This window comes from Centrocercus urophasianus, unplaced genomic scaffold (genome assembly GCF_019232065.1).
Source record: "Centrocercus urophasianus isolate 14NV4802_14NV808 unplaced genomic scaffold, USGS_Curo_1.0 seq_24, whole genome shotgun sequence".
NCBI classification, from domain to species: Eukaryota; Metazoa; Chordata; class Aves; order Galliformes; family Phasianidae; genus Centrocercus; species Centrocercus urophasianus.
The window spans coordinates 1327630-1342166 of record NW_024884800.1 but is presented as its reverse complement, the minus strand read 5'-3'; the positions used below and the strand labels follow the sequence as shown (position 1 = coordinate 1342166).

The 14537-nt window shown below is 48.5% G+C and overlaps 1 protein-coding gene across 2 annotated transcripts; it reads right to left on the bottom strand.

The window, feature by feature from the left end:
- Positions 1-295: 295 nt before the first annotated feature.
- On the bottom strand, positions 296-13202 carry LPAR4 (lysophosphatidic acid receptor 4). 2 transcript variants are annotated; one of them, XM_042825019.1, is made up of 2 exons: positions 12851-13202; positions 296-2681 (listed from the first exon to the last, which is right to left on the bottom strand). In XM_042825019.1, exon 2 carries the CDS (start codon positions 2526-2528, stop codon positions 1482-1484), a length of 1047 nt encoding a protein of 348 aa, XP_042680953.1. In that variant the 5' UTR covers positions 2529-2681; positions 12851-13202; the 3' UTR covers positions 296-1481. The 2 variants fall into 2 exon arrangements, with proteins under 2 accessions (XP_042680953.1, XP_042680954.1); XM_042825020.1 differs by lacking the exon at positions 12851-13202 and adding an exon at positions 12049-12298.
- Positions 13203-14537: the final 1335 nt, after the last annotated feature.

The window sequence follows — 14537 nt, the reverse complement described above, 5'->3', positions numbered from 1 at the left end:
TGTAAGCTGTCGTAATGCTGCTGTAGCTCAGTATCTCATCAGCTTTGATCAGAGTGAAGATAAATGGCTACACAGAAAACACCCATTCATTTATTATTTTGCCTTTTTTTTTTTTTCTTTTCTGTTGTATCCTGAGAAGTAGCTTGATGCTATACTGTGGAAAATGTAGGTTTTACAGATCTAAGAGGTAATAACTTCATTCTTAATGTTTAGGTGGTATGAATTGGCCTATTTAGGTCAGGATAGCTTGAAACAGCAGCTGGAGAAATGAATCATCTCGTAAAACAACAACGTGTACAGGTAGTTAATTTTCCACATATATTTATATAATCTATTTCTATAAAAGGAAATGCAGAATATGTAATAAATTAATTGCAAAACAAGGAAACATTGTGGTAATGAGGAGAAGAGTGTGGCCAACTCGTTGAACTTCTTCTGGAGTTACTTTGAGATCTTTTAGTTTAATTAGTTGAGTGTACAGCAAAAATCCAGCAGGCAATTACCGACAAGATCGTCTGTTAATTGGATGTCCTCTGTTAATTGGATGCTCTGACACCAATTGTCTGTATCCAAATGCTCTTTCACAAGGGCGGCACTCCAGGGTTCTTCAGCCTCACAGTGTGGAGGAGCCTCTCATATTGGAGAGGCTTGGGCTGGTGAGAGCTGTGGGGTTCCAGGCCCTTTCCTTCAGCTGACTTACCAGAAACAGTCTCATAATCTCCTGGGACACAAAAGCCCAGGTAACAGAGCAGTAATGTGCTCCTAAGTGACATCTCTAGGGAGAGTTACAAATAAATTAAGAGACAGTTTAGTCTTACAGAATGAAACTCACTTTGAAACCGCATCATTAATTACCTTTTAGCTTTTTTTTATATCATCAAGCAACTGATCTACCTACTTTCAAAAGAATTACGTACGCTCCAAACCTTTCCACACAGTAAACTTAACGTGGCTGTATCTAGTAAAGCTGGGATGCATATACTCTTGCAGTGAAATAAGGAAAAGCCCAAAGCCTTTATTATACCTTTTTAAGCAAACATACATATTGTGTGAAGTTACTGAGTTAACATACGATGATGCGTTTCCAGAAGGCATGAAACACTGGCAGATATCTCTAAGAAGAATTAAACTTGGTATTTCCCAACTGGTCCCATGTCAACCACTGGGGAGAAGAAATGCCAAATGTTGGCATGTTCTGCATGTTCTGATTAAGGAATCTGTTCTGTTCCCTCCTTTGCTGGTACATACATTGTCACTCAGCCATTCTCTCTAACGAGTGCCATCAGGGCTTTTATATTTTGTGTTCAGCTATCGCATTCGGTGGGACCATCCCACCACAGGAACTTACCTACCTGTGCAGTTATTCCCCAGTGACTTTTATTCACTAGCAGTGTGCGAGAACCCATGTGCTCTCAAAGAACTGTTTCACGCTTGGCGTTAATCAAATGGTAATGGGGGATAAGGCGCGTGTCAGCGTGGCACTAGAAGTGAGATTCAGAGGTTGGATCTCCTCCATTTGTAATGGCCTGGTCACTTATTTCATCCTGCTGTGCTGGTAGAGCAGTCTTTGTTAGAGGGGTCTCAGTCTTGAAAAGAGAGTCCATTTTTATCTGGGTCTTTATGTTGAAAGACTTCTGGAAGGATTCTGATGTGAAGTAATAGATGAACGGGTCAAAGCAGCAGTTCATGGTTGCAATGCACAATGTGATTGGGTACATGGTCCGTGCAAACCTCTCCAAGGAGCAGTTTGCTATCGCCTGGGACCGCACGAGAGCGTACAGGAAGAGTATGGAGTTATAAGGCACGAAGCACACGACAAAAATGGCCACGTGCACAATGATCATCTTCAATACTTTCTCTTTGTTTGTCCCGATCTGAGACAAGGTGGCAGGTTTCCGGAGAGTCCTGAGAACTAAGGAAGAGCACGTGAGGTTGAGTAGCAAAGGAATGATGAACCCCACCACCTCAATAAATATAGTGATCTTAGACAAATAGGTTTTCCAGATACGTTTGGAAAAGCCTTCGAAACAGGTGGTGCTGGTGTTGGAAACATTGGTTGTGGAGAACAACGAGGCTGAGATTCCACCGCTGAGGACCAGTATCCAAACACCAGCACAGACTATGGCTGAATTTCTTCTGGTCCTAATGGTACGGGATCGGAACGGATAGACGATTGCAAGGAAGCGGTCAACGCTGATGCAGGTGAGGAACAGCATGCTCCCATAGATGTTGGTGAGAAACGCCGTCCCAGATATCTTGCACAGGCTGTCTCCAAAAGGCCAATGCCTGTTGAAGTTATAAAAGATTTTAAAAGGCAAAGTGAACACAAACAGCAGATCTGAAACCGCCAGGTTTGTCATGAAGATGGCTGTTTCGCTCCGCATCTTCATCCGGCAGCAGAAAACAAAGAGGGAAGCGCAGTTAGTGATCAGACCGAGGATGAAGACCACGCTGTACACGGCTCCGTACAAGTTGTACTTAAAGGAATCATCTGTCAAACAGGTATGGTTGTTGCTGTGGTTTCCCATGCCAAGTCTGTGGTGTGCTTCCGAAGAGTGTCAAAGTCTACTTCAGTGCCATCCATAAAATAAGGCAGTCACCTCTTTTCTTCCTGATGAAACGCATTCCAGGAAGGTTGCTTGAATCCTTGCTACCATGTCCTCATTGTGCATCCTTTCATCCTAAAAGGGGAGAGAAATAAAAGCCGTCAGTTTTGCCATCTATTGTCACCCTGCATGTCTGTGCTAGAGAGTATTTGTGCTTTCCTTTCCAAACGTTCATACAGGACCAGTGATCAATTTACAGCCAATCTTTATAAATTGTTATGAATTCCACTATTACTGGAACTTATCAAAGCTGGACACAGCAGTTTCTGCTCTTGGTTTTGCTTTGCTCCCCCGTCTTCCTGTTGGAAGGAGAGTGACAGCCAATTCCAATATTCCACCTGGAAAGGCTTTTCCTTAAAATCTGAGATGGATTTGACCCACTCTGTTTGGAAAGTCATCATGGGCTGCAATATTCAGGCTGCTGTTTGATTCTACACCCAGGCCACTGCTCACGTAAGCGTGTGACAAGAGAAGAAAGGAGCTGAAAATGTCAGTGCTTACTCCGAACTGTGCAGGAATGAAGCTTCTATGGTTTTGCAACTTCTTTAAATGAAAAAAACATTAAGAACCTGGACTGACAAAGTGCTCTTTTGCCTTTTTTCTACCTGAAAGTAGGAGCGTTTTTGTGCAGGTATTTCGATGCGCAGAACTGAAGTGTTGCACTTCAGAAACATTTTGCACAGAGCACTTTCCAAGGCGAGGCGATGCTTGCTCCTTGGGAAAATGCTGGGGTTTCCATTCTGCAAATTTTCTGCAAAAGTGATATTATTTACTAAAAGGATTTTGTTCTAAAGCACAAAATGCTTTGCAAAAAGGACTCCTCTCTAAGCTGCACTGACAACTTCATTTTATTTCTCTTCCTTGTCACCTTTCTGAACTTGAAATCTGGGAAATCCCATGAGCTGCACTCCTGTAGGACTCTATCCCAATTCAGTCAGCTCTGGGGAAGTGTGCAGTTGAAATAAGCATGTTATTTGTTGGAAGTAAGAGCTTTCTGAACCATCTTGGTGTTATCCTCCTGGGACAATGCCAAGTGTTGGAGGCCTGTGAGCAGAAGCAATGGGGAAATCTCATTAACCAGCATGAGAAGGGCTTGTGGGCTGGGATGGGGGCATGCCTTGGTGGTGTGAAGCTGGGTAACCAGGGTGGGGACCTTTGACTTGTTAAACACAGCAAACTGAATCCAAAACAGTTTGTCACTCTTTTGTAATTTGTAATCTAGGAAACGTCTTAGTAACTGCAGCTATTGAGTAACTTGGAGATGAAACCATTGTGAACTGTAGGACCTGTTCCAGAAAGTGATTGATAACGTGTTACAACAGCAAACACATAACTGAGCAGGCTGGTGTTAAAGGTTGGAATGGCAACGGTGTAAACAAACAAACGGAGGGAGAAAGCATGGAATTGAGACCATTGAAGATGCAAACAGATCAAAATCAAATGTTTTCCATATGTTTCTCCTACCAAACTCACGCTAACAATAGTTCCTGCGGGCTGTCAGTGAGCCAGCTGCTGAACTGCCAGCTGTGGAGGGATGCAGCACGGACTGGCTGTGCTGACAGCCTGGCAGCACGGGGCTCGCTGTGTGCTATGAGCAGCATCCTGCCCAGAGACAAGTGGGTGTGAAGCCAGGAAGGGAGGATCCCTTGATTTCACTCATCAGATGGCTTTGAGCGGCTTCAAGCTTTTTGGTGTCCCAGAAAATGACTTAGGACTATTGCATGGGAGGTTTCTTGCCTGCTGCTCTGTGCTGTGCTGCTGTCCTGCTGGGTTTGCTGTGCATACCTCGAGTTCCCTGAACTGTTGTTTCCATAGATGGCATTGGTACACACCTCAAATTCAGCAAACCTTCCCTCCTTTCTTGTGCATTCTGTGTTACGCGTTTGCAGTGATAACAATATCCTGCCTTAGCAGATACTCAAATCAGGGGTAGATGTGCCTTTATCTGATCGCAGCTGATTGTGTGACAATGAGAAATGAGATGAAATGAGATAAAAGCCCACAGTGAGGCTTTCCTTCATGCATGTGTGGACTGACAGCAGGAGTGGGCTGTGCAGGGGAGCAGCGTGATCTGAGGCCCTAAGGGCTTCTGCACTCATCTCAGCCTTTTTCCTCCTAACTTATGGCTAAATGAACATCATTGTGAAATGACTTAAGAAAACAAACACTTAAAATTGCTATGAGAAGGGCAGTAACATTTCAACAGTGCACTTTTTTTATTATTATTTTTTTTAATGCATGGTAATCTAAACAAGCAGAGTCTCACCTACCAGTTGAAATGCTCCTTGGCAAGAACTTAGCTGTATTCAAGAGCAAACATTAGCTCCAACAGGAATACTTGTGCCTCTTAGTTCCAACCTCAGCTTAACACATTAAATAACTCATCCAGTAATGAAAGAGGCAGTGTGTTATCTCCATCAAGAGCAAGTTTGCTGAAGTGTAACCTCTATGGCACCTCTTCTCCTGCTGTGTGCAGAACCCAGGTGTGCTGGGCTCCAGGTCTGAGAGAGGTTTGAAGCTCGCTGGGTGCCTGCGCAGTGCTGTGCTGGGGTTGGGTGGAAGCTCTGCTTTGCATTCTGTGCACACACTGCGGGATTTTGGCTGCTCCTCAAAGCACAGCTGGGTGCAGCAGGTTTAAAAGACAGCTTTGAAATCCTTACCTTCACTGCTGGCATATGTGGTCCCTGCCAGCAGCCTAACCCAGATGCTTAGAGCACAGGAGAAAAGGAGCTCCATCAGCTGGTTATTTTTCCTTGCTCTGCATCAGACGACCACAGGGACAAATACAGCTTCTCTGCTGTATAAGAACTGCCTGCCAGCAATTGTCCAGCCAGGTTATGCTCTTGGAAATATAAGCGTGTGTTGTTTACCTACCTATCCCTGCAGGGTTTAAACAAGCTGACAAGACTGAGCCATGTGCTTTATATTCTGCAGCATCGCTCCACAGGTTTGGTTTTCTGGATGTAAGACGCTCTGCTTCCTTTTCACCAAGGATTAAAGCAACAGGATGCTCTTCATGTGCATCACATTCACTACTGCTGCTTTGCTGGGAGAACTGGTGGTGTTAAAGGCTCTTCCAATGCGTCGTTCAGTCAGCTCAAAGCTTTGATTGCTGTGCCCAAAATGGGCTCTGTGGGTGAGGGAAGGGCTGTGTCAAGCTGTCAGGAGTGGCACCATCACGGAATGCACAGCCTGGCTCACGTGGGGATGTTATCAATATTTCTTCTTGTAGAGGGGATGATACAGCAAACCCAGAGCAGCTGTCTGTCGCATAACCCCCTTATTCTCATACAAAGTAGGGTTCAGGGTTTGCTCACATCTGCCTTCTGCTGCAGAATCCCTGCCTTTTGCATACTAAAAACAAAGGAGACCTATGCCTTCCTTCCCTTGGCACACAGCTATCCTATCCCATTTGGGGTTCTTGTTTCTGCCCCCTTGCACACCAAGAAGTCTTCAAAGCATCAGCAGGATTCTGAGCAACCACTGCTTTCGTTCTTTTGGATTTGTTTGTTGTTTTGTACAGAAAATACCTTCAGGTAAACTTTGTAAAACCCTACTTATAGTTCCATTAAGGCCATTCCTTCTCCTTTCACACTCGTCTCATTCTGCGTGCTTCTGTCAAACGGAGGTCAGCAAAACGGCAGTGTGAAATTTGGGACTGACTTTTTGGATCTCCATGTTTTCTCCTCTGTGGTTTTAATAGGAGATACCAGAGGCAACACTGATTTGTGGAAGATGTTGGGCACCCCGTGTGCTCTCATATCCATAGCTGAGCACTGCAGAGCCGTTCTGTCACCGTAAGTGGAAACGTTTCAAACCTGAAGGACCTTTTTGTTTTGTCTAGAAATCCCTCTAGATTGTGGCAGCACTTGCTGTGTTTTGATACCAGCTCAGCCTCTCACCTTGGAAATAAGTGTTCCACGCATGCTTTATGCCTTCCCTTGAAAAGAACCACAGTCATCAGAGAATTTATATCCCCTTTATCTGGGTGGTACAGTCACTGTATGGGATGGTTTGGTTAAGTCTGTGTAATCACTGAGGTTGGTGACCTCCAACACCATCCAGTCCTAATGTCCACCCAGCCATAAGGCCATAGGACTTATTCCAGTCCATTTATAGGTACTGTAGGGGGGTGAGATACACCACAACTGTGTTAAGTGTGAAATATATGGATAGAAACAGCTGTTTTCTAGCTGCAGAGGCCATCATTTGTGCTAATTCTATAGCAACACTACTGGGCAATCATGCCACCAAAACGGTTAGCTCTGAAGGCGTACAAATATTAGTTTGAAAACTACAACAAGTGAACTCAAAGCAAGTGAAGCAGCAGTGAAACGCAGCAGTGCTGTCTCGCGCTGAGCTCAAACTGCTCTGCTGCCTGCAATATCTGTAACCACAGCAGGATCCTGGCTTCCCAGTCCTGCCTCCTTTCAGCAGAAGCTTTGCTGGTTAGCTTTGCACGTGAGGAGAACTCTGTGAGCGTTAACTGGAAGGAGTTTCTGGGGAATCTATTTGCTGTCTTTGTGAGGCTCCATCCCCCTGTTCCTCTCGGTGTGGGCTCATGGCATGCTGTGATGTGACAGGTGCCATTGGCAGACCCCACTGCAGCACCATCTGCTCGGTGATGGGGCACCACGTTCAGGTCTGGTTTCTGAGCTGAGCAGCCTGCAGGGCTGCTTTGTCCTCTCCATCCTCCCCAGCACCTCTGGTAGTCTGATGTACCCCGTGCTAAGGTGGGAGCAGGAGGAAGGTTGGGTTTGGCAATGGGAGGCAGCAGCTGTCTGTAAGCACCGCGCTGCTGCCTGCGTGAAGTGAGGAAGGCAGAAATGCTTTCGTTTCTTTTGTTGTGTCTGGCACCAGTAGGAAGGAATTAGATTGAAGTGTGAACTACAGGTCGGTAGGCTTCTGTAGCTTCCAAGGGCCATTCTTCCCTGGGTTAATCTGTCAGAGCAAATGCCTCAGTTGTGCTGGGTGAAAAGAGGATGATGTTTGATGATTAGCACAGAAGGTGGGCAGCAAGGCTCTTATTCATGGCTCTGACACTCACAGTGCCAGGGTCTGCACTGCAGCGTTACTCCCATTTCCCAGCACTCGCTGTTGGCTCAGTGACACCTCCCACACTGGGATCCTTTCAGTCCACTGGCTTTCTCCATCTGCTTTCCCACTCCTCTTCAGCAGAAGACAGGCAGAGCTCTGCAGTGCCAGCATGGTGTTTCCCACTCCTGTGGCTCCCTCCTCCCACCAGCAGGCAGCCCCAGCCCTCCCCATTCCCCAGGAGGACCCCAGTTTTACTCCTCCCAGAGATGGACCTGGGAGGTGGAAACTGGAGCCTATTGGACCTCATCCTCACGGCACTCTCCTTTTTCCCTCTTTTTTCTCTTCTTTTAATTGCTCAGCACCGCCGTTGTCTCCTCACTGTCCTTTGAGACCTACAAAGCATTTCCTGCTCGTGGTCACTTCTCTGTGCTGTATCTGTTTTGTGTTGAGCTAATTAAAATGTTTCCTTCTGCAGAGCAGGGTGATCTGCCTTACCCCGTATCCAGACGCTGATCCTCGGGGCATGACTCTTTTTGTTTTCACTGAGAATGTCTGTCTTCATTTACATCACCCGTTTAACCCTTGCAGTGCCGTGGCCTTCCGAGGGCCTGGCCCACAGCCCAGAAATGGTGGGATTCACCCCAAGCTTCTCAGCAAAGTCTGCGTTATTTTACTCTTGTAAGAGGAACAGTTTTGCTCGCAAGGAAACCTTAGGCTGATGATGGTGGACTGTAGGAATGCTGCTCTTTGGACTCTTGATCTCCCCTTAGCAAGAGGCTCATGCTTTAATAGAATTGCTAGGTGCAATGGAGAGCGTGGTAAAGAGGCTTTGATAAGAGGAAAACCTTGATGAGAAGCTGCATTGCCCTCTGGGTCAACGCTTGGAGATTCACAGGTTGTTTTCACTCAGAAGCAAAAGGTGGTGCTGGAGGTGGCTGTGCCTTTGATGCAGCCCTGTTTATTTACAAAGCGTGGTTAAGGGAAAAAAAAAAATAAGAGTCCTGTTTCCCTGAATCCAACAACGGGACTCGGTTTAGTTGCTTATGCTTCCAGAATGCCTTCCAGTCAGCACCCAGCCCCACAGCTTCCTTTCTTTGCCTTTGGACACCACTTGCAAGTGCTCCCAGCTGCCCTCCCTGGCCCTGCAGCATGAAGCCCTCCTTTCACCCCGTGCCATGCCCACTGTCTTGCTCTGCACTGCTTCCTCCGCACTCCCTTTGCTCAAAGCACTGTTGAACGTTCACCTCTGTTTATCCAAAAAACATGGGCTCTTTTTTTTTTCCTTTGCGTGCATTAGCATCAATGTAGCTCATCCAGCTGCCAGCACTGCAGCACAGATGCCTGTTTCAGCTTTTGCAAGCTCAACCTGAGTGCAAGAGCAGCTGATTTCCTTGCAGGTCTGCATCCATGGGAATTAGCAGGGCAGGAGGCAACCTGTGCATGGCTCTAGTGTGAGGATTTGTGCCCCGCATTCATGTACTGGATGGGGTACATCAAACAGGGCTTTGTTCTCTCTAATTGCATTATTTGGGGTGTGAAGGATGGTTTGAGGCTCCATTCTGACGGCGGGTGTGGGAGGCTGCAGCCTCATCTGCTCCATCCATCCGACTGCCCTTCTCAGCAGCTCACACTGAGCCACCCCTTGGTGTGCAGAGTGAGGCAGCACCACGTGCAGCCGTGCCACAGTGCAGAGCAATGGAGCAACATGCTGCACCTGTGTGTGGAAATAAATGTGATACCAGCTAAAAAGAAGGGCTTCATATTTGGCTAGTAGGTGCATAAGGTGATGTGGAAGCGTGATGCATGGAGAGAGAGCAATCTGCTGCGCTGCTATGTTGCTCAAGGCTTAGGGACCAGTCAGTGCCTTTCAATTTCACTTGCTAAGATCAAGAGACCACGTTTTCTACAAAACCAAGCCAAGCTGTTACAGATGATTCCGAAACTTTCCTTGCAGTGAGGGTCAACTCAGGCTAATTTGGCTCTGAGGCTGCGTGCATCTTTACCACCTCTTGTGGGACCGAGCTCAGAAGATGGCGCATTAGAGGAAACCTTGCAGAGCCACTGTCTGTTCTTGGGAATACAGAGATCCTCTTTTCAAGGAGAGAATTTGCCTTTTGTACAACGGGCTCCCCTTCCCTGAGACTAAATCAGGTCCTTATTTATGGAGGAGGTGCAATGTGGGAAGGAGCAGAGTCTGTGCGTGCATTTGACCTGGAAAGACCTCCTGAGGGCTGGATGTGAGCTCCAGAGCTGTCCTCAAGCCCCAGCCCCGTGGATGGGGTGGCTCACTGGTGTCTTGCTTGTGACCCTGGGCCATGAGACTGAGACCAGTTATCCACATACAACTGGCCAGCAGCACTCAGACAGCAGTGAATGGAGGTCCAGTGATACAGCTTGGGCCAAAGCTAGCTGCAGCCTGTACAGATGCATTAGAAATATCAGCATACAGTGAACATGATCACTGAGAACCTAGTCCATTGACTCAGGAAATCTTACACCTTTCCTACCCAAAGCCATGGGGTTGGACTCCATGGTCTTTATGGTTCCCTTCCCACTCGAGATGGTCTATGATTGTACCCTCCTTTGCTGCTCCCTTTCCCTGGGAGCTGGATGAAGCTTTGGCTGAAACTGCCTTAATTCCTGCTCCCATGTGAGGCTACAGGCAGAAGGAGGGTAACCATCTTACAGCAGGGAGTGCACCCTCCCCTGCTGCAGGGCCTCGCTGCAGTTAATGGAAGGCACAGTTCTTTCCATTTGCTGTCTCACTGCAACACTCTGCAGTGCAAGTGAGCGGATAACAGCATTCAGGCATTGGTTCTGTTTGTCTGTGTCCAAGTACAGCTCATAGAATCATACAATTATTAAGGTTGGATAAAACCTCTAAGACCATCTATTCCAACTGCCTCCTTACCACCAATACTGCCCACTAAACTACGTCCCTAAGTACTACACCTTCCCTTTCTTTAAATGCTTCCAGGGCCAGTAACTCCACCATTCCCTGGGCAGCCTGTGCCAGTGCAACACCACTCTTTCTGAGAAGCAGTTCTTCCTCACACCCAACCTGTCCCTCCACATTGCAACTTGAGGCCATTCCCTTTCGTCCTCTAGCTGTTACCTGGGAGCAGAGGCTGATCCCACTTCGACACAACCTCCTTTCAGGAGCTGGAGAGAGCAGATCCACAACTTAAAGAAAGCTTCAAGCTGTAGAGAGCAACTTCCTCTCTCCAGAATCTAATGGCTGATTTCTATCAGCTGCCCTAACCCCAGCCAGGCAGGAGTCTCATTTTCAGTCTCAAAGGATTAAAATGAAATGCAGCTCAGCTTCCCCCACCCTTCCTCCCTCCCATGTTTTCAGGAGTGTCTTTCGAATTGAATAGGCTTTGAACCCCCTGAAATAGCAAGGTTAGCTTCCTGCCAGTTTTATTTTGGCTTTCAGTAAGGGAAAGAAGATGAAAAAGTGCTATGGGGGGGGGAATATCCTTATCACCAACATGTGAACTTTGCACTTCCCATCGCGTGGGTTTTACCATCCTGCTCGGACAGGAGAGCAGTGCTGCAGCACACAATTGTCCCCTCTTAAAGACAGATTAAGGGCTCTCATTTAAAACAAACAACAAAACAATCCTTGCAAACCCTTCTTCATACTCTAAGTCCTATTGCTTCCAAACGGCTGTATCTTTAGGTTGTTGTAAGCATGCTACTGAGCATTCATTTCACTCCTGGCAGAGGTATTTTTATCTGCTCAGAGCTGTGCTCGATTTCTTTTTCCTGTGGAATTTTGCCACCGAGTTTAAAAGGAGTCAATTTGAGCCATAAATGGAAGCCAAAGTGAGAAATAAAACGCTGCACTTTTGCAGTATAAGAAATGCAACTCATTTCCTACTTTTTAATATAGCCTATAGGAACCAGGTCTCACAGCACGTTTATCACTGCAAGCTGGAAGCCACCTTTATACACAGCCCTTTCTTCAGCTCATATTCAAGCGTTCATACAACCCTGACTTCAAGCATTGAAACAGAACCCTCGGAATGGCAGATTCACAAATCTGCACCAAACGCCGGGGGGAAGGAAAAGCCCTCAACGTGTCAACTGCAGTGACACGATGGCAATTACGCTGTGACTGAGGACAGCTTCCCCAGCAGCAGTTGGGACACGGAGCTCCTCCACTCCTCCCCAACAGGTCAGAAACGGACAGAAACATTCATTTCTTCCGCTCAAATCACAGCACGGCTCTCGGAGGAAGATCGATCCGACAAAACACGGCTATTCCGCATTGAAACGCACCGCTCAGCGCCGCCTGCGAGCTTCGTGCCCGGCTTTGTCTGAGCTGGCAGAGTTCAGAAAAGGCCCCAATCATTTCTCGGTGCTGCGATGGGGATAGGAAGGCTTTGTGCCGAGCACTTACCGGGTTCGGACCCGTTCCTCGCTGCCGTTCCCCATGGATCCCCTCCGTGCGCTGCAGCCAGCGCCCAGCTATTCCCATGCGGGAGGGCTGCGCGCTCTCGCTGCTAAAACTTCGCCGTTCATCATTAAAATCCGGAGCGCCCGGCAGCTCTCAGCCTCCCTTTGTTCGGAGAGGAAACAGAACTGCTGGAGGCTGCGGCCATCGCGTCTCGGGAAGAACGGGCCCGACGTCTGCGCGGGGGTCTGCGGGCAGCGGGAGCTCTTGGGGGTCTCTATAGGAAAAGCTTTCCATTGGGCAGAGCCGAAGTATAGCAGGCACAGCCCGCCCCGCCCCGCACCCCCCTCGGGCTGCCCCTCGCTGAGCATCGCCCGGTGGAGGGGGGGGGGACCGGCACAGCCCGCAGGGCCCCGCGCCGGGGGGGACGCGCCTCGGAGAGCGGCTTCACCTCCTTGGTGCTTCCGATGAGGAGGGGGTGGTGGGAGCGGGGAAAGCAGCGGGAAGCTGCGAGGCAGCCCCAGGCGGAAAGGAAAAATCTTTCTAAAGGGATTTAGGAAGCCTTGTTGTTTTTGGTCGGGGAAAACTTCTCAAAAAGGTTGCCCGGAGCCCTCCGGAATGTCGTTCCCCAGCAGATTGCTCTCAGAGCCCCAGGTTCTGGCTGGAAAACCTGTAGGCTCTCAAAAACACGGGGACACAGCTACAAGCGCTAATTTCTGCAGGGAAAGCATCGCTTTCTCGTCGTTCAGCTCTCCCCGGAGCTGCCTTTGGGCAGAACCACTGCCTAAGGCTGTGCTTTATCTCTTACCTTCACTATCAGCCCTCCAGCCAGGACCGGGGATCTCCAGGCAGCAGCAGTGCAGCAGATGGCTGATTTGTCTCGGCCTGTTTGTGCTGCGGAGCAGCCAGTGCCCTTTTATTTCTCTTTCAGCCCTCTCCAGTTCCATAGGGTTGAAATCCTGAGGGCGAGTTTAAAGCCCAGCCTCCCATCTAGCGCGTCCCGCTCGCATTGTGTTTGTCTGTCCTTTTCCTCCGCTCTTCTTGGCCGTTCCCACAGGCAGCCAAGGCCAGTAAACAGCTCATTGTGAGGCTGGAACTAATGTTATTCCTCGGGCTGGTGGCTGATGCAGCGGGCTCTGTCTCGCTTCTGCAGCACGCCCAGCTGCCACGGGCTTTTATCCAGGCGACTCAAATAACTTCCTGAATATCTCATGTAACAGCCTCCCTGCAGCCTGCAAACCTCCGAGGTCCTCCAAGGGGTCACGGTGCTGCAGAGACCGTAAAAGGCGAGCGTGGATTTCAGCTGAAAACGCTGGAGGTGCAGATGTTTCCTACCCCTCGTGGTCAAAGGGGCATTTTTCCTCCATTTTTCCTCCATTTTTCCTCCATTTTTCCTTCATTTTTTTTTCTTTTTGGATGAGATGAGAGATGATCTGGGTATATTGCAAAGGGAGGCCGAAGGCGTCAGCCAGCGCTGTGCGTCACTGTGAATGTAAGGGTGGATGTAGGGGCTGGGGGGGTTGGGGTGCAGAGCCCACCAGAGTGAGCAGGCTGTGTGCTGGGCTGGCAGCCGGGGGCCCCTTGGAGGAGCAGGCTGGGCTGTGCCTTTCCCTTCTGATTCGAGTATTGCCAACTTTCCCCCATCCTTCCTAAAACTAATGGCAACTTGTGAGCAGCAGTCAGCTTTGGCCTTTTATGGCTTGTGGGCATTTTCCTGCTTTCAGGGCAAGCCTGATTGCTCGGGTATAATGCAGCAGTTTTGCAGCCCCTGGAACCCATTCTTATGTGGGTGTGAGTGCTCTCAGTGGGGACTGCTTAAACAACACGTCTGCTTTTGAAATCCCTCTGTTTAGGGGAAGAAGTGTGGCTTGGATGGTTTGAGGCTGGGTGTGCTGCGCCGTGATGCAGAATGAGCACATTGAAACCCTTTGTGGATTGAGGGACCAGTCCTGGGCAGAGCCATTAGGCTTGCTGTAGTTCTGCAGAAGCTGAAAGAGTGCCAGAATACCCTCAGATAAACACAGGATAAACCATGAAACAAAACTTTTGTGCTTCATGCAGTATTTGGCCAAAACGTGGACATCCATTGTGCCAACAGTGGATGCTGGTGGAATTGAAGCGAGTTGAACTGTACCTGTCCGGGGTGTTTGCTTTCTCTCTAGGAGTACTGGTTTAACTAAACACACCTAACAAAAGTCTTCAGCTGTTGTGAACTTCAAGGGCTCTCAGGGGCTCCTCCTGATAACGTACCTCTCACTCAACAGGAGATTGGGGTGGGTATTTCTGTCCTTTATGGCGATCGTCCTTCTGCCCGCTGCAGTGATTCCAACCCACTCCACCCAGGGTTGCCATTGGATTTCACAGCATCTTTAACCAGCAGGTGCTCCAATCACCTCCCTTTTGCTTGCTTTTGTGGATTTGGGGTTTCTTTCATGAAAAAGGAGCACCTTTTTCTGCCAGCTGCAGCCCAAACGAGGAGCCAGGCAGTTGTGCCT

Coding starts and splice junctions, on each gene's coding strand:
- LPAR4 (XM_042825019.1), bottom strand. CDS start 2,528: ATGGGAAACCACAGCAACAACCATACCTGTTTGACAGATGATTCCTTT.